The sequence below is a fragment of the Rhea americana genome, unplaced genomic scaffold (assembly GCF_003343005.1).
Source record: "Rhea americana isolate MKP2758 unplaced genomic scaffold, rheAme1 scaffold_164, whole genome shotgun sequence".
Lineage (NCBI taxonomy): Eukaryota > Metazoa > Chordata > Aves > Rheiformes > Rheidae > Rhea > Rhea americana.
In genome coordinates, this window is record NW_028185750.1 from 163,120 (window position 1) to 183,174 (window position 20,055).

At 37.2% G+C, this 20,055-nt stretch overlaps 1 protein-coding gene across 8 annotated transcripts in view; it reads right to left on the reverse strand.

The window, feature by feature from the left end:
• Positions 1-2,859: 2,859 nt before the first annotated feature.
• STRBP (spermatid perinuclear RNA binding protein) overlaps positions 2,860-20,055 on the reverse strand; it is a 68,373-nt gene continuing 51,177 nt past the window's right edge. For all 8 annotated transcript variants that reach the window (XM_085300452.1, XM_085300449.1, XM_085300447.1 and 5 more), the window contains 11 exons: positions 19,865-19,976; positions 19,179-19,276; positions 18,611-18,722; positions 16,509-16,601; positions 15,462-15,661; positions 13,301-13,459; positions 11,050-11,184; positions 10,553-10,693; positions 8,172-8,295; positions 6,018-6,062; positions 2,860-3,303 (listed from right to left, as the gene is read on the reverse strand). In XM_085300452.1, the coding sequence (XP_085156578.1) occupies positions 3,227-3,303; positions 6,018-6,062; positions 8,172-8,295; positions 10,553-10,693; positions 11,050-11,184; positions 13,301-13,459; positions 15,462-15,661; positions 16,509-16,601; positions 18,611-18,722; positions 19,179-19,276; positions 19,865-19,976 (1,296 nt within the window). In that variant the 3' untranslated portion in view covers positions 2,860-3,226. The remainder of the gene's footprint in view (positions 3,304-6,017; positions 6,063-8,171; positions 8,296-10,552; positions 10,694-11,049; positions 11,185-13,300; positions 13,460-15,461; positions 15,662-16,508; positions 16,602-18,610; positions 18,723-19,178; positions 19,277-19,864; positions 19,977-20,055) is intronic.

The window sequence follows — 20,055 nt, forward strand, 5'->3', positions numbered from 1 at the left end:
GAGACAGAATATCATTTAGTTATATTCTAGAAAAAAAATATTCTTCCACCTTTTTTGCTACATTTCATGTCTGCTGACATGGGCAATGGTACAAAGCGTTACTGCTTCAAGAGTGACCACTGCAAATCTTTGTAGCAACTTTTATAGGAAACATGCAAATACAGTCATACTGTTAAAATTCTGCAATATTTAAACAATGAAAGTCAAAGCAGGATTAACTGCTTGAAGCAAGCACCCTGCTGGGTTTTGTTGTTTTTTCTTCTCCCCACCACACACATGCGTGCACACACGCACACAAACAGTCTTTCCCTTCTAGTATAAAGAAATAACTGGGAGAAATATATACACATCTATTGCTATGTATCCAAAGAAGGGACTGTGGCTTTGAATAAGTATTGCTTTTCGTTAAACGGAACAAAGTTCAAGGAAGGGAAAAAAACTTTAAAAAAAGGAAAAGCTCAGATTCCATGTCTGAAGTTGAGAACCCTCAAAACGAGCCACGTTTGTTCTTGCTTAAGACATGTATAAATGCCATTTCGAGCCACACAACCTGATGGTTCTAGAAGTCAGAGAAGAAATCTTGAGGGCCCAAGTGAATAATAAAAGGTGCGATGCTGAGAGGCTGGCAATAGGGACTGTCAATGAAAAAACCACCTACAGTGGGAAAAGAGCAGAGAAGCAAAAACTTCAAGTTAATTTCAAAGAGACTGGCTGAAGCTAAAGCTCCATTTAAATTTCTCTGCTCTTTCAGCTGCAAGTGGAATTTTCATTGTAAAAYGGGCACTTTTAATTCTTTGAAGGTATTGAAACATCTAACACTTTCAAGGTTACCGCTTTCTAAACAAAGAACTGACAGCTTATTCATATTTTCAGTAAAGCAGAGAAATGTAAAATATGCAGCAAGGGGGCAAGTTTACAATGTGGTTAGTAACTCCCAACAAATGACAAAAAAATAAAAAATGACTTATATAAATCATCTGAAATGACTGCCATCATGTTGGAAAAGAGCATAGCGCCCTCCTTTATTTTTTAAAGAAGGAACAAGTTATTATTTAGCATACAGATTTTTATTGTATAGAATTGGTTCGGACAATATTTTGTTTCAAATTTAACATCTTAAATTCAGGGATTTTAAAAAAGAAAAACTGCTTTATCAACAGTTGCCAATCAAGGGAGCTCCAAAGGAGGAAAAAAAATGTCTGGAGAAGAAGGGCTCTTTTAATGAATATTTGATTAACAAAATTGGGCTCTTATCAGCCATGCTTTTTCTGCTCCGTGATGGCTTCCTTTCATCCATAGGCCAGCAAAATATGTCAGTGATTTATGAGCACCATTCAATTTGAATACATCCCCAAGACCCTGCTCCTTATTTCAACACCAATGCATGGATGGCAACAGCAGGCTCACCACTACTTGTCAGTAAGCGCTACATATTTTATTAAAGTACCACCAACACCAAATGAAAGAGCTACAGCAGAAGAAAAATCATCTAAAGATATAAACACATTCCTAAGCACAAATACTTAGCTTAAGAATAACAGCTGCAGTTAATTCCAAGAAAAGCAGCTTGGTATATATGCCACCCCTTATTATTATTGTTCTAGTATTTCTTTCCCTAGAAAGAGTGGTGGAGGGGAGGAGGAACTTTTTACTTTGCTTTAAGACTTGTTGTTACACCCTCTTCATATATAAAGCTCCCCCTGCCTCAACAGCAGCTTGTTGGAGAACAGAGTATATAAAGACATCTTCAAAAGCACATGAACTATAGCAGACTTACTGAAAAGCAACTGGTGAGGTCTGAGTAGAGGAGTGCAACCAACAATGCTGCTAATTTTGTGGGGGTGATGATACCTTAATAAAGACTACTTGAATCCCTCATGAGAGCCCACAGCACAGCAGTTTTTTTATGCAAAAGTCTAAAATATGTGGAGACCGCATGGAGCTGAGACCTGTCCTTTGGAATTTCAGACAGATGCACACACTCCGTATCTGAAAGAAGATTCAGTTTGAGCACCAACTCTTAAGAAAAATACTGGCCTATGGCTGAAGTGTGTCACTTTCCACAGCAGCACTCAACAAGAACTGGGACAATTAAATAGCAAGTTTTCATGGGGACCTTGTTGCTGCTTTAGATTCTTATAAATATAAGGGGAAAAAGGAGAACCCTTTAATACAAAAATTGTCAACTAAAATGCTTTCTGTAAGAATGCTGCATGGAAAAAAATCAAGGGTGGGCAGACAATCTTAAAAGTGAAGAAGGCCACAAGAACAAATGCAATTTTTTTTTTTTTTTTTTGGTTTAAAAAAAATAGGAAAGAAAAATGAACAGCTTTTGAGCTCTGAAGAATCTGATAGTAGCATTACTATTGTCCTTTCTCTGGGCAATACGGACTTAACTATGTATACCTTTAATTACGTAACAAGTGTCTTTCCGTGGAAATTGCCTTTGTTTTTATACATATTTCACAAAATGTAATACAAAGAGACAGTCTGGCATTAATTCCCTTTGTTTTTTGTTTTTTTTTTCAGTCTTTTGTGTACAAGTGAAAAGCCTTCCTGGATAATTAAGACAGTTTCTGAAAATCACTGAGAATTACAGTATGCTGATTTTAAAGGTTCTAAGGATACTATTTCAGGTACTGATGCTTAGCTCTATAAAAAGAATAAGATAAAACAGTATTTTAACCCATGTTATACTAAGTAAGTTTATTACACACAGTAATATTTACAAGTTAAAATTTAACTGTAAAGTTTCTATTGTGGTTTTGTACTTCTATTTTTAAATAACTAGGCCCTGCATTAGGTAGCCCTACAACAAGTACAGGTCTCTGTGACTGCATTAGGAAACAGGCAGTACTCTTGTGTTACAACAAAACAGTTTATTTGTGATCAGTGTTTTATAGTCTATACATCCTTCACAAATTTAATTTTACATAATCGGATACTTCATTTAAAACGTAAGATTTAAGCTTCTACTTCTTCCCTATAACAGAAGGCTGGTATAAGTTATTTGAAAATGAGGTAACATTTCACAGAACATTTTTTCAAGTTTTAGAGAACTAAATTTGCATTTTGTTAAAATCAAAAAGTAGGAAAAGATGTTTCTTTACAAATGACTTTGCTCAAGTATGTGTTCAAAGAAAACAGGATAAAAAGGCTTTTTTTCTTCTAACATTCTGTACTGTACTGTGTTGTTCAGTCAATAGGAATTAGCTTCTGCCATTTGCTAAAAGAATGAGTAGTGGGGAACAGGATATGTTGGGAATTTCATAACTGGTAACAGAACCATTCTCTTGGGTAAACCTACAGAGAGAAGAAAGGGAGAGGACTCCAAATAAGTTCAGTGATCCAAGAAAGTCAAATAAAAGCTTACAGTAGTGTTCTTATTAACCTTTTCCAGATGAGTCAGTCAATGTGATCTTAGGGTGCAGAGTCCCATAAACAAAAACACTTAAACACTTTGTAATATTTCAAACAGAAAATTAGCTTAAAGTTTGTTTTTATTTTTGTCCTGGCGTTTGATAAAATTAAAGTGAGCAGTATTTTCAAAAGTAGTGTATTTTGTTGAAGAGAGATTGGATTTGAATATCTATATCACAATCTTTACAATACTTAATCTCCACTACTTTGTTCTATACTGTAAGTTAATTTCATAGGTCAGTCACAATTGCAAATATAGACACACAATGCTGTGCATAGTAGATAATTCATAGGGAAGCTTTGCAGCAGTTTTGATAAACATCAGGTAGGATCAGTCAAAAAAAAAGAAAACCCATAATTCTGTATCTGCTTCATTATTCTGCATTTGCTCTATTGTATTGAAGTGGCAAATCTGGAAAGATTAATATCTGCCTGATTTTGTGATTATTATAGCGTTCTTGTGGCCTCACAAACTTCTTCACGCTTAAATACTTTTTATAATGTTTCCTATTTAAATTCTAATATTTAACCTATGTATCCATTTAGAAATCACAAAGCAGCAACAGCAGGTATTCCAGAGCACCAGATGATCAAAGTGAAGTTTCCCAACATGCAAGAGCTTACAAAGGCAGAGACATGTTTACCTTACAGCCAAAAAGCATTATCCCAGTACTTCGCATCACAATCATAAGACAGTAAAAACAGAAACTCTTTATGTGAAAAATGGGGGCAGTCAAATTCACAATGCTTTGAAGTCAGTGATATATCACAYGTACACAGTTCAGTGATTAAAATCCAGCCCCCAAAATAGACCATCATGAGAAAAAAAAATGGCAATAAGAGAATGAATGAATAAAGCAAAAAAAAAAAAATTGACAACAATTGTACTCTTGTCTTCAGCAGGGGAGAGGGATTTGTCTTACGTCACTATGTGTCTCTGCTTGTAAAAGATACCTGTATGCAGACACCACTCATCTTGGCGTTACAGCCAATGTCTATTGTTTGAAAACAACTTTTTTTTTTTTTTTTTAAAAAAAAAAAAACCTGTGCCATTAAGCTCTAAACTACATTTCCTTTCCCCTTCCCCCCACTGTCTCTTCAGGGAACAGCTGTTCCTTCCATTCACAGTAACGCCCCACGAAAGACACGGAATATATAGAATACGCTCCATGGGAAAGCATTACTGTGAGCTGCTGTTCTGTCCAAGTACTTAGCCAATCAATAGGGCAGGATTTTTACAACTAGAGAAGCTTGCTTTAATTTTGAAGGGAATTTCTCAGAGTAAGTACATCCATTGGCCCATTCTCGTGCCCTTTTCCACTGCAGAAATACAGAATAGGACCAGGTAGTATTAGTCAAACAACATAGGCATTTTCAGGAAGAGAGCAGCAGCATTCTTCCACTGTTTATAGCACATACCTCTAAAATAAAAGAAAGTAGTGAAATCAGTGTTTCAAAATATTTTATAATAGCATCAGGGAAGTTGGTATTGCCCAGCCTCTGCAAATTTGAGAGGAAAAAACATTAGGAATGCTACAAAAGCTGCAAATCAAATGCCAGCTTGCAAGTTCTTTTTTCCATATGAAAAACTGCGGGCCTGGAAATGTACTCAGTTTGTCATTTGAGTAGCAGGATTTTCTCCCAATTCCTGTGACAGGGGAGAACAGTAGGACTAGTTCTGATAGACACAGTCTTGTTTTCTTTTGTGCCAGAACATATCACTGACTCCAAACCGCTTTGCTCCCATTGCCACATAAACCTCATTCAAAGTAACCAAAAGGGCCAGTTAGAGATAAATACGCTTTGTTAGTCTAGAATTAAAAAAAAAAAAAAAAAAAAAAAAAAAGCTGGTGGGTAGGGAGGAGCTGAGGTAAGAAAAACCTTTCCATCTAAGTGCGGCGATTATTAGTTTATTTTACACTCTTCACAAAACCATTACTTTGCCAGCCTAATTTACCATGTTTCTTAGCAAAGAAAAGCTTTGAAACAAGTTATGATATCCTAGCTTCCTTGCAACCTGATTGCTAACAAGCTGCACAGAATCATTCTGCTTGTCCCAAAGAGCAATGTTTTAGCCTGCAGTTATATACATACATACGTGTGTGTGTGTGTGTGTGTGTGTGTACATATATGTATGTATAGATCTTGATAGTACTGGACATTCTATACAGTTGATAGCATTAAAAGAGCTTTGTCCACGAGCTGTTTAAGCTTGTGAACAAACATTTTGCCAATGTTACTGTAATGTCATTTAGCTAAATATTGCTCAGAGATGCTGGAATAGGCCCTTCGGTAGTCTTTGAATGGAGCACAGATTGGCTGTAAAAAGTAAGAGAATTATTTAAATTCAGTTTCAGTATGAAAGGGAACAGGCAATTAAAACAAGCAGTCCTTCCACAAATCAGGCGAAGCATAGGCAAAAAAGCTACTCCAACCAAAAAAGAACCACAAGGTTATGGCATAAATGTGTTCTTGTCATGATTTAAGAGCTTTAATTTCTTTAAATTTCTCCTGCAAATCCTAAGCCAGCTTCTATACTTGGACTGCCACAATAGTCTACATCATTTCTAATTTGTTAAATATTGGGCTATACATACCGTAAGCTGGTGCAGCTGTACTGTACCCATATGGTGCTCCATAGCCTGCAATACAAACAGATGAGGGATGGGTTTCATTTCCTACAGTAATCCAAGGACTATCAGTGTTTGCACGCTAACACACAAGGACCATTTCTGGTACATGAGGTAGGAACATAGGAAAAAAAACTCACACGACTGCATCTAAACAGTGTTGAAAATACTAAAAATCTTTTGCAGAGTGGCATGAAGAACAAGCTACTCAACGCCCTTCTTACATCTCAGTATCAGAGAGTGAATTTCAATATTTCATTTCCTCAGCATTTTCTCTTAGTTGAAGCCCTGCAGTCTATACTGTCAGGGCAAGGAGCTAGCAAGAGTCAGTTAGAAGTCCAGTATTTGGACTAAAATACATGTATGGTTTAACGCAGAGAACAATCATTTTCTCAACATGCATTATACAAAGGGGATCTTAGAAACCTGTGGCAGATAATCACATCATCATCAGTAAAGCTTCTGTGACTTCTATAGCCTCTGCCATTTCTACAGCCAAAAGAAAATTTCACAAGGACATCTGAACACCCAGAGACGAACAGGCAACAGGCAAACCACTAGACATGGCTGTGGAGTGAGACAAAAAGGAACAGCAGTAACACTAATCTTGGTTACTATATCTTGATGGTTCATTAAAGTTTTACAGTTGTTTGTTTGTTTGTTGGTTTTTCTTCCTAGTGAGATCCTTTTTGTGCAGCACAAAAAGATTTTGAGAAGGATAGGGGACGAAGAGATAACCTGTGAAGGCCAAGACCAATAAAGCTTAACAACTACAATGACTGGGAAATTAAACCTCTTTGTGGAATAACTCCATGCTGGCAAGGAGCATGCCCCTGGTAGGTTAAAGTGTCTCATAAATGATTCCTCAGGCAGAAAGACAAGTTCCAAAAACAATGTTAACGTCCATTAAAAATGAATTACTTGTTTTTAATATTTATAATTACATCAACATACAGGAACAATGAAGATATGCTGTTGACTGCCAGGAGGCAAGTCTACCAAACAACAGGGCTGCACTATTAGCATGAGTGAATTGCTGAAGGATATAATTAGAGCTCATGCTGTAATCTGAAAACCCAAGCATGAAGAATATGAATTTTATTTTTTGGAGACTATTGGATTTGCTTTGATGGAGGAATCTCCAACACTTCTCATTCTTAAAGATTTGTGATCCTTATTCAAAGTATAAACAATGTCTAGCCTACCTCCACATGACACCTGCAAACCTCAGACACCTTGAAATTGTTGTCATAAGAACAACTGACCTTGAAAAATGAGTGAGGAAGTGAATACTTCATTAAAATTTTCTTGTGGATTGTAGTACCTTACCCTCTAGCTGSCTTTCATATCTACTTGCAACCAGCTGGATAAAAATCACTATTTTGTACTAGCCACTAGTAGCTGAGCACTTCACCTCTTCAAGCAGAAAGAGTTTTGCTTCTGATGGCTACAAATCTGCCCTGAGGAATGAGCAACAAGATATCCTGATCAGCAGCTTACCTGCTCTGTACAGCAAATACTAAGCATAAGTTGGAACCATAAAGCTGTTGGATTTTAAAAGATGCTTCTGATAATCAGAACAATGCAGCAGAGATAAAGAACATCAGGCAGATCTTTTGGTTTTTTTGGCCACTACAGCAGCTGCTAACATCCCCAGTTCTTGTGGAAAGTTTCAGGGAGCACAGTGACTCCAGAGCCAGCCAACTTAATCCCCACAGCTCCAGAACATATTGAAACAGGACAGCAAGAGGTTGATGGGAAAGTCATTCCTAATGCTAAGTGGGACATCACCAAGGAGGTGCTTTAGCTAGGAGGAGAATTGATCATGCCATGGCAATGCTACGAAAGTGACAGATAACAGAACTGTAAAGCCGGGAAAGCCATCATGGGCTAACTGTGCTCATGGTCTGTGCACATAGAGGTTCAGGCTGCACACTTGGAAAGGACGTGTACTGCCAGTTTTTCAGGTCTGTGCACTATTCAGAGCCTCACGAATTCTCCCTTCTGTTTCATCTTGGATAATTAAAGCTGAAGAGATCACTTGCACAGATGAGTGACATACATGCAACAGAACATACCTGCACACAATTAAAGCACTAGTTGTTTTGTGCCATGCCTTACCTGGTGTTATGTAGCCAGTTGCAGCAGCTGCCCCAACAAATGCCCCTCGTGTTAGAGCACCTCGTCCTCTGCCTCGAGCAGCCTGAACTGCTGCAGAAACAGCTGTATTGACAGCCCCTTTAGTCTGCTCAAGGTAATAAAAATAATAGCAATTCAGAATGTGAAAGTGTTCTTGGAAATACAAGTCCATATGTATTAAACCACCATCTTTCTTATTTCTCTTCAAACGTGCTTAATGCACAAGTCTTGTTAAAGGCAGAGTATGGAATAGGGAAGTACTATCCTAAAGCACTTAGGATTGACAGAAGCCAAGCAAGTCCCTCGAGTAAACAGGTGTCTTCCCAGTTCACTGACTGCATTGCCTAGGCAGCATACACTGCATCCAGGAGCCTTTCCACTTCCTTATAAGCTGCCTCACCCCTCATCCACATTGCATTTCCTTCTGTCCTACCACTCTGAACCCGTGTAACTTGAGCATGGCCAGGATTTGACCCAAACATCCTACCACAGGCTACCAAAACACGCATGTTTACAGCTAGATCAGACTTTCCAGAAAGATGACAGACTTGACACAGTAGTCTTTGAAATCCAAATCTGCACACCTTCCAGGACACCAGGTTTTCTGAGGAGGGAAATACTCAGAAAATACATGATTTGCTGGCAGTAGCTGCTATACATGTTGCATATTCTCGCTATATACTTTTAAATAGAAAAACATCTTTGTTAGATTATTGGTGGTTGTAATATAGGAATTAAAGTTTTTCAGGGTTTTCATCTGGGCTGCTATGTTTAGTGTCAGCTTTATACTCAATAGATTTCCTTTGTCCTCGGAGACCTTTTGTGATTGGGGGGGAAAAGGGGGAAGGTGTGCTATTTTTCTACTCTATTTTTTGACTCTTTCAAGTTACTAGGCTTCTTAGTCTTACTAAAGGGCAAGTTTTGGCAAGTCCTCACCAGTTTTTAATATGATGGTGTTCTCACCCATACTATTTAAGTCCCAGTATCATCACTTTTGAGCAGATTTCTGCATTTTCTTTTTCTACTTTAATAACTGTTCCTTAATTACCTTTAGCTTCCGTCTGCTTAGCTTATAAGCATCTTCATTTTGCTCTCTTTTTTTAAAAAATACACTGCAGTTATAATAATCACCTCATGATAACACTGGACTGCTTTAACCTGATTTTTTCTGGAACACTACTTCCTTTTCACTTTGTCACCACCTACAAGCAAAAGAACTGAGACCACAGCAAAGAGCTATAGAAGCTGGCATCGCTTACTACATCAGAGCAAACCTTTTCTGTAAAACATGCCCCCTGGAAACACTGTAAATCATGCAAATCCAGATTTTCAAAGGCAAATTTGGCTGTTACTGCCATCAATGACCTACTGCAAAAAGGGAACAAGTGAACCAAAAATTAATAAGTAAATAAATAAATCATAATTTATTAAATGCCTGAATCAGAAACCATTTTTGTTATCTTAACTGTCTATGGAATGTTACCCTATGAGGTACTGCGGCTGTCTTTCACAGCTACTACACTTCTGACACAAGCTGAAGTATTGCTAATTGAAGATCAGTGAATCAGGGATAATGATAGCTACAGAACTAAGACAAAAATACAGTTCGCTGTTCATTTTTGTGACTGTATTTTATGATGCATTCTGTTTCATTATGAAAAGACAACAAAATCCTAATTTATTTGCACAAAAGATTCAAATTGTAATCCTCAGGGCTTATTTCTGACTGTAGTTGTCTGGAGGAGGAACACTTGATTAGTTTCTGCTCTGTTCAACATCTATCTCTTAATAGACTTGAGAGATCATCAGGGCTGTTAAATCTAATGAAGAGTGAGCTTTTTATTATACAAGTCTTCCTCACCAAATAAAATACCTCATTTGAAAATTTCAGTGCAAAATTTAAATTTACTGTAGAACCTAGAGTTAATACCTTTTACTGGGCTATAAATCATTTATTCTCTAAATCTACCTATCTTACAAGATTAGGAACACACTATGTAGGGCTCTGGAAAACAAGAGACTTCCGCTTTGTCACTGATTGAACCTGATTATGTATTCTCCAGCAGATCAACACCTCCTTTTTTTGTGCCTCCTCTCCTATCCTTATGACATTTCCTCTAGGTTAATTCCTTTACTAAGGAAAGCTTCCTTTATGTTCTTAGTACATGCACAGTAGGGTCCCAACTATAATCTTATACTGTTATATTAACAAGTATTATTATGGAGGAATAAAAACAGAAACGTTACAGTGTGTGCATAAAACAAGAGACTCAAATCATTTTTTTCATCTAGAAGATCCTTTATCATAAACAACCCAGACCTGTGCTAAACCAGGGTTGTTCTAAGTCAAAAAAACAACTTACCTGAGGAAGAATCTTCTTTTTCTTGTTGTTTGCGGCATTAGGCCCAGAAAACAGTTTCTCAAGTGCTGCTAATGCAGCACTTGCTTTTGCTACTTTCTTATTTGGGCCTGCACCTCTGAACTTCTGCCCATCTACTTCTACCTGAAAATTAAGACATAAGTTTATGTCTACTATTTATCCTATTGAATATACTATGCTGCACTTACTGCTCAGTGATGAGCCATCAAAAAAGAACTTCAGTAGTAAGAATACTCAGTGTTACATGTGGTTTTTATTGCTTCAAGATTATGAAGCTGGTAGAGAATATGTAAGTGATGATATGTAACACTATGTAAGAGGATTAGGAATATATATGTACTTGAAACTACAAATGCAATTAAAAGAGGAATGCTTCATTTACTTGGAATGGAATACAGCCAGTGTGTTTGAGCCAGTAACTAAATACTGAAGCGTTCTCAGTAAAGCACCTACTGACTGCACAACTCTGCTTCACTCACCTCCATCACAAAGCGCTTGTCGTGGCTTCCACCTGTCTCAGAGATGAGCTCATACTTCAGACCTCTTCTCTTTTCATTGAGCTCCATCACTGGGTTTTTGCCACTTGCAGTGAGTATAGGGCCCTGAGTTCTTACCTAAAGAGACATTTATGATGTTGCTTTATAGCTTTTATCTCTTCAAATGGCAGACAAGCATCTAGTCTTACGGCTTACAGCGTCATATGGCCAGCCACTTAGAGAATGCCACCATTATCACTTTGTTTCAAGCCTCTGCAATAGCTTGTTTTTCCCAGTATGTGGGCCTCAGCAGGCTTCCCTGGAACAGACCTGTATCAGAGATAACACTGCCTTGGCTTCAGTGTAACAGGCTACACTAGAATAGCAGATAGAAAGTCTCTTTCCTGAAGAATGGCAGAGGAACAAACAAATACTGTAAAAAACAGAAATCACATCCTCTTCATTTCTGTTCATAAGTGAGAGCTAGTTAGATGTCAGTGTCTTCTTGACTTGGTGTAGTGTCTGTACAACGCTGAACATCACAGTGGCTGCACTTGGAATTTCAACCCAGAGGAGGGTATCCAAAGCAGAAACTGATGCCATGGTGTCAAGTTCCTTGAAAGCAAACGCTTTATTGCTAAAAGGAGAGATTAGCTTTCCCAACCTTGTACACATCTTTGCTGCTTGATCCAATTACATGCTGGCACTACTGAGCTCTACCTGCAGAAGTCTTAAGGCAGATGAATCTAGAAATATTTGGGAAGTGAGGAAGGTAGAGCTGAGATGCCCATGCACCAGTATAACAGCCTGCATTACAGTGCACTGAGCACTGACATGAAAGACTGCTTACTAACAGATAGAGGAAGGAAATAAAAATGAAATTTTCAGTAGCAACTCCTGATTTTTGGATAACTAGTACTAGGACTTGCCCTTTGAAAGTAAAGTCCCATAAGAGTATAAACACAGAAACCTGAAATCACACAGCTTGAAAAAATCTTTGTTTTCTTAAATTCTTAACCATTTTTGTGAGTCTATAAATGTTTCTTTTAGTGGAAAATTAATGGGTCAGTTTGTTGAGCAGAAAATACCTCCATACACTCTTTCCCTTGGAAATGCCTCAGTGCACTAAATGAAGTGAGTTGTCARGGATTATGCAACTGTCTGGTAATTAGGTTCCTTCCAACTAAAGAAATATATAGTTTAATGTATTGAGAAATATCTGAATAACAGAATGATTACTTAGATTTTCAGTATAAACCTCCCTTATATTTGGAAAAAAAGCATTGTATCTAAAAATAAACCAGGGATATACATCATTTTTTTCTGTACAACCCCATGAGAGCTTGCCACAGAGCTATCAGGCAGACAAATTTACAAATTAGAGCGAGCTCTTTTCAGTACTTACACAGAATCCTTCTCTAAAATCCCTGGTGCCAATTATGAAAATCAGTCGAGGAAGTCAGGAAGAAAAAGGTGAAAATGATGAACTCTAAGTATTAGGTTAAAACCTCACAGTTTCTCAATTGTGAAAAGGAATAAATACCGGAAACACTGTAAGAAAACATTTAGTTAACGTACTACAGACCCTCATAGCTTGATTACTGGGGACATTCAACCAAAACTGCTCAAGTTACTGCAGTGTGGTTTCAAGGAATACTCTTATTTCCCACAAATTTGGTGAGAAAACAAGCACAGCATGCTCCTTACAGCACCTTAGTTCAGCTACAAGTGCTAAAATTAAAGCAGATTACATTGAAATTGGAGCACTTTACATGCAGCTTTTTCTAGAACACTCAATTACATGGAAGTATTAGGTTTTATATTCCTTAATGCTGCCTAATCAATTTCTGAGTTTTCATTTGTCTTCATGTGTATCAGTTTAAAATACTACCTACATAACTATAACCTTTTGACATTGCAAATAGACTCTTGTTATAAAAGAGCAAATACCAAATTCAGATTACTAGAGGCACCAAAAAAATCAAGCTGTCCCACTCCTAAGCAGCACATGCAAGTAGAAAAAGTAGAAGAGACGATACTTTTGTTGAAGAGCTTATGGTCTTAAGAGAAAGAGATAGTTACTCTATCTTCAAGTTTAGGAAAGAAGGCACAAAGATTAAGTTACTTGCCCACAGTGACGCAAAGCCTATGGCAGATCTGGGACTTGAAATCAGGTGTCTTAATTCCTCATCCACTTACTACAAATGCCGTCTTTTTCCAGCAAAAACACTTGTGCTTTCAATGTAACGCTCACCTCTAGGGTAGTGGAGGTGTCAGCTGTGGAATTTCCAGTATTATTGCTTGAGATTGAAGACATTGTTTCATTTTTGCCTTCAGTATCTGATTTTTCATCAGAACTCACACATTCGACATCTGCATCAAAACCAGTTGGATACCCCATTGCTTGCAGAACCTACAACAAAACAACATGAAATGAAATGAAAAATCRGTAACAGTATAGAAACAAATAGAAGGCTGACCATAACACAAAAGAATGGCTATCTTACACTTAATAAAGGCAAATAACTTAAACTTTCGTCTTCTCCAGTGTTGAGAGCATGAGAAAAATGAGAAAAACACCAAAAGTGGAATTAACAGGAATTTTACTAACTACTCATGAGCATCATTATCCATACTGAAAATTCTATGTCAAAATAATAGATTAAAATTCAAAAGCACATCCACTCCATGACACTGCTTAACAGTATGATAAAGAAATTCTTTTGCATAGTTTTTTCTCCCTCTGCCTGCCTCCTTCCTCCCCCCAACACTGTATATAGACAGATTAAGAGATTGACTATGGAGCAAACAGTACAGTCTACCTCATGAGCATTAAAGCACTGCACTTATACAACATGTATACAAAATAGCTACCTCTAGAGTTTCCAAGGAAATGCAAATGACAGCCTGGACCCAAAGAGTATATAAAACATAACCAAGAAGTATAAGGTTGACAGTGTCTCTCTTGCTTGCATCTTTCAGAAACACCAGAGGACAGATCCTTCCAAAGGTATACAGGGAGCAAATTCAGGTATCCTGAGCTGAGATCTGACTGGTACCACGTCAAGGTGTAGAAACGCCTAGCTAACAGAGTAACAAACCACTTCACCTGCGCTAAGCTTACCTTTCAGCAAAGCACGTCACAGCTTCCATACTTTTTTCACAATGCTTACAACACCCAGCTTCATAGCAAACAGAAGTGTACTCTGATTAAGGCACTACTGAGCAGTTATGTCAAAAACATCCTCAATAAGGAAGCTCAGCCTTTCCTGTAGCCAACTCCCTGGCTTAGCTGTAACAGAGGTAGCAGAGAGGCCCAAAATAATCTGAAACCATGCTGAGGCTCCCATGAAAATTTAGTTCCGCGAACAAAATTTGCAGAAATTGCCATGTTGTTCCTACACAAAATTGAGAACATTGCAGCTAATTCCAGACTCAGCTGGGAGAGAGTCATGTGGCACTTTTGGCTGCAATTTCAAGGCCTCTAATTTTTAAAAAAGTCAGATCCAGAATCTAAAACAGTCACATTAATCCTTCTTGAAATGCAAAAAAGCAGGGCCCAGACCTACCAGAAAACAAAAACAGCTAGTCTCTACCACGGTGCTCTTTTGTCTTTGGCTTCAAATACAGATGTTTTAAAGTGCAGGCCAGGATTTATGTCTATGTAAATTTAGAGAAAACATAGCTGGGTAGGCACCAGCACAGATCTGGTAGATGCAGGGGGGTTCAAGGACAGGAAAGTTACAGCTTTTCACAGCAAGTTTTGAATTATTTTTTAAGTAATTCTTCGGGGTAGGGAAGGGTGAGGGAGAAGCAAAATAAAAAGTATGGGAAAGACTGTCTGGAAGGACATACATGCAGAGATCTACACTTCCTGAGGAACAGCACATTCTCTCAAATACTTCTGGACACTTTGAACTTGAAAGTACATGGGACAATGGGATTTTCAAAACTGAAATCAAAGAAAAGCAGAAAGTTGCCAAATGAAGTTTGTAAAAAGGAAATTCTCACTCAAAACAAAACAAAGCGCATATAATGACAGATGGGTTTGTTCCTCTCACAAGTGCAGTTCTGTTAAAAAGAGACTCTCTTTTTTTGCATGAATTGTCTGTAGAGGACTCCTTCCATTTTTTCCAGACCCACCAGGCTAGATCTGTTGCAAAAGTTTGAACTGTCATCATAACACCATCTTCCATCCATTGTCACAGGAATTGACTTGCAGAGCTATGCAAAATTTTCTTCTACATTTCTGCACTATCCTCTTCCTCTTGTCTAAATCCAGTCATGATCATTGAACAATGCCCAGCTAGGTATTAAATCAGCAGTTGGTAGCTCTGCTTCATCCAAAAAAATTTTTTTTTTTTTTTTTTGAGTTCGAATATTACTTATATTCCATGCCATTGAGGCTGCCTTACCTTCACTGCCACATGGAGCTTGGCTGTTTTCTTAGAAGGTCCTGATGCTTCATATGTCGTACCATCAACATCTACAGACATTGTGAAGACTGGGGCGTGGACTGGACCAGACTGTGACAGCAGCTTATACTGAAGCCCTGGTCTGATTTGGTTCAGTCTCATCAGAGCATTCATAAGATCTATTGCTTTGCTGTCTAGTACTGGTACAAGATAGGAGAGGGGGAGGGAGGAGAGAGGAGAAATGAACAAAATGAGATGAACAGAAAAATGAAACCGTTTGTGTTTAAGTGCCTTCCATCTGTATAAAATAATGAAACAACCCCTCAGCTCTTCAGAGGTTGAAGATAATGATAACATTTGACTATGTTTTTAATAACCCATTCAATAAACTTTTAATAAGCCTTTTAATAAGCTATAATTACCCATCTTTTGATATTGCTAACAGAATTCTTTTGCAACTAGTTATATTCTTCGTGGCTACTACAAAAGAAATAACAAGTTTTATAGATTGTGAGGAACCTCATACAGAATTGGCACCTAAGTACACAATGAAAACAGCCACCAGAACTAACTGGAACCCAGTGATACTTAGAAACTTCTAGTCTGTGCATATATTAAATGTCAATGTTTTGTAGATTAAACATTTTCATTTTCTTGTGGGAAGTCTTGAGCTAACAATGGCTATCCTAAGGAGGAGAAGAGCATGAAAAGGAAAATCTTCTTTCAGCAAAGTCATTGCAATATTTTGAAAAAGCACTGCTGGGATGGCATCAATAAAATACTTCTGCTGTCAGGGCAACCTAAATTTTACGGTGGTCTGCTGGGTAATCTCATTTAAAATGCAAATCATTCAGTTAGCAAAACATGTCAGAGGAAATTCAGATGCACAATGAGATGCATTTGATGTTCTGAATACAGGGTGATAGAGACAACATTTTTTGTTCCAAAGGCTTTTTCACATGCTATTCCATACCAACACAGAAGCTTCAAAGCAGTTCCCAGTGTACAACAGATCTTTGAAAAGAGAATGGAGAATGTTGCACTTACTTTTCCTCAAATTACGCTTCATCTTTTTATTTGGATCTTTATCATCCCCAACACCATCTTCAAATGGTCTCTTGAGAGCAGATGAGCCTGTACCTAGGGTATAAATTTCCTTATAATATGGATATGCCATTAGAAAAACAAAATTCCATAGTGTGAGTCTGGTTAGTCCTATTACTCTTCCTTGCATGTTTGTAACTGTGAAAAGTATTTAACTAGCAATCATCTGTATTTAAACATTTAAATTGTTATATCTAAGTTAATACTAGCTTCCTAGTCACAGTACAAAGCCATGCGATATGTCCACAGTTCCAATATTACTTATGATATAAGCAGTGTAAACTTTGCAATAATGTTGGCCACCCAGTTCATAATGTTAGATACAGGTGACTGATACACTGAACATCATTAGAAATAGTTGAAATATCAGTATTAAGTCAATGAATTTAAGTAAAACTGTTGGACTAATTTTCATCCCAACCTCTGCATGCCACTTGAAGTAGCAAAAGATCCGCAGAAGTCATCAAATGTTGACTTCATATTTCTGCAGGTCAAGATGTATTGGAATGAAGGATAGCTTGGCCTTGCTAGTAAATATTAGTGTGCAGTTCCAGTTTCCTTAATATTGTATATATTGTTATTCTATGTCTAATATGTATCTGTCCATACAAACATAAGGATGCTGATTAGGTCATTGATAAAAGCTAGTGAACAAAACATTCCACATATCCCTCTCATCCAGTCTCACCTGCTCTTGACAATATCCCTCTCATCCAATCTCACCTGCTCTTGACAAGCTAACTTAAACTGAAGTACACAACCTGCCTGGTTTTTAAGTCTGAGAAACTTGGTCAATAATACTCAGCATCCATCAGATGAAAAACATCTGTATCCATCACTTGCCATAACAAGAATAAAATCTTTGCAACAGTCAATGTCACTGGATTAATAATCTCAGTTAAAATAAAAGGCTTAATTTGCCTCATCATGGTCAAACAAAAAATAACATTTCTGTGACAGTGTTCTATCACTAAAGACATCATCTCTCAATTATGAAATAACTGAACATACTGATGAATAGGCTTTATTAATTTAATTAAATCTGGTTTCATCAGACCCTTTTAACCTAGTGTGCGGCTTTCATCGCCAGTAAAGACAAGACATTAGAAAGGTAGAAGAAAAAAGTATTTCTTGTCATGCTTTAGAAAAAGATACTTCTGAACTTAGGTGGCTTTATGTCAGGAGAAAAATTTCTGACTTCTCTGATTTAACTCTGTCTAGAACATCTCTGATATCTAAATCTCCAAGCAGGCGAGACAGATTGAGCTGGAAAGAAGATACTCCAGCATACTGCTAGAAAAGTGTTTTGAAATTAAAACCCATCCTTAAATCTGTTGTTCTTAAAGATGAAAGAAAAAAAAGATCTTCCCTTCATATTAAGTTACTTGAGAAAAAAGAAGACTACAACACAACAGCTAAAGGCATTAAATGAATGTTTAGCATACTAATAATATATTTAATATTTGTTCCATTTCTGCAAATATCATTTAAAATGAAATTCTTGTATCTTCTCTTATTTTCTCTGGAATTGCTTATTTTAAGTTTGCAGCTCAGATTGTGTGATTTATTGTTTTTCACATTTACTCTAAGGTCAGAACTGTAGTAATACTGTTCTTTCACAAAATAAACATGTAAAGTTATTTCTGTTAGATTTATACTGTTTCTAAGAGGAACTCTTTAGATTAGATCTTATGATGGACACTCATCTAGTTACATGTTTTTTGACCAGCCTAACGTCTCTTCCTCCCCAGTATGAGAATTATAAATATTATTTTTATTCTTTAGGCCCTAAGGGACTTTATGCTTAAAGAAAATCATACACTACACCCTAGTTAAGTTTTTCTTGCTGCTACTCATTGTTTTTCTCTAGAACAGAACTTTTAAATTTTCCCTTAATGAAATAATTTACTAAAACCAACAACAAACACAGAGAAAAGTCTTCATCTTACACACACAGAGCACATAACTGAAAGGAATTTCACCAATTCCAAATTAACTCCTACTTTAGTTCCCAATTAGTGTTTCTTGGAGCAAACAATACCTACCTTCTTTATCAGTTACTGACCAGGAATATTTCTGAAATGACTTATTTGATGGGAGGGGATCCATTTCCAAAACTTTATAGATCTGACCGAAGGCTGATAATCTGAGTGCATGCTATAAAATGAAATAGAAGTGAGAGTTACATCATAGCACTATTTATCTCAGGTGTCTAAGTTTATAAATAAGGTTGTAGACACAAAACCAGCATTTCTTCTATGAGGAATGATAGCTATAGAAAGCGTTAATTTCCAAAAATTTTAAATTAATTCCTGTAATACAAAGTGCAGGTCCCACTGACTGGAAGCCTATTCAAGGGCCATATGCCACGAGCACTTGAAGTGGGATGCAGGTGGTGCTCAGACATTAGGTTGCCTTCTGCAACAGTTACATTTCATYCATTTTTAACTCTTGTGCTCATAAACTATCACTTAATCTTTCCAAGGCAGGAGACTGGATGAACCGTCATGAGTGTCACTAAAAAAAGCCATTCAGGGCAGAGAATAAGCTGAGTTAATGAGTGAAATCTTCACTGTTAAAATATATAGTTCCTTTGAACTACAGGTTTTCTACCTGAGCGCTGTGTGTAATGGCTTCTTTTTGCTGAACTGTCATATAACACAAAGCATCTGTTGGCTCTCGTTCACAGGGATCATGCAGACCAGGGCCTCCTGGGAGGGGAAGAGGCAAAAAATATTGTTCAGAATAAACGCAGTATGACTATAAGGATTGCTAGATACTGCAACAATTAATTTCCATCTTCAGAGTATAGAGAACACCTCTTTCAATAARATTCAAACATACAAAGCAAACTAACTCTTAAGATTTTACCTGTTAGAAGTGAGGCCACAGAACACATTAAGCTCAACACTGCATGCATATAACAGCATAAATTAAAAGCAGTAGGTTTAAAAAAAAAAGAAAGAAAAAGGGGGAAAAAAGGATAGGCACGTTGATTTCAGCAAGTCTATAGAAACTAGCTAGTCATTAGGTCCATTTATTTCTTTGCAACCTTCTAGTGAGATGGAAATCATTTATAAGCTCACCTAGCATTCCTTATTAACTTCTGCATTGGAATTACAACCTTACAACTCCCTTTCTCTTTTAACTTTAAACAAGTATCCATTCATTTAGCTCCGCTGCAGGTTGGAGTGCTTACAGCAGGCATTTCTCATCTACTTGTACATTAGCAAAATGTTAAATAGAATTGGGCTGCCTGATCAATCTTTTGTAATGCTAGAGTTAATACGGTCCCTTACCAGGAAGCAGAATTCCAGATGCCAAACACTCCATCACTCGTCGTAATGCTTCCCCAGCACCCAAAGGTCTATTACAAGTACCTATAGATTTTTCACATATAAGCTCGAGTGGCTAGAAAACATTAAAATATGATTAGTATGGACACAAGCATAATGAAACTGCAGTTAAATACAGTGGGGTACAGAGGAAG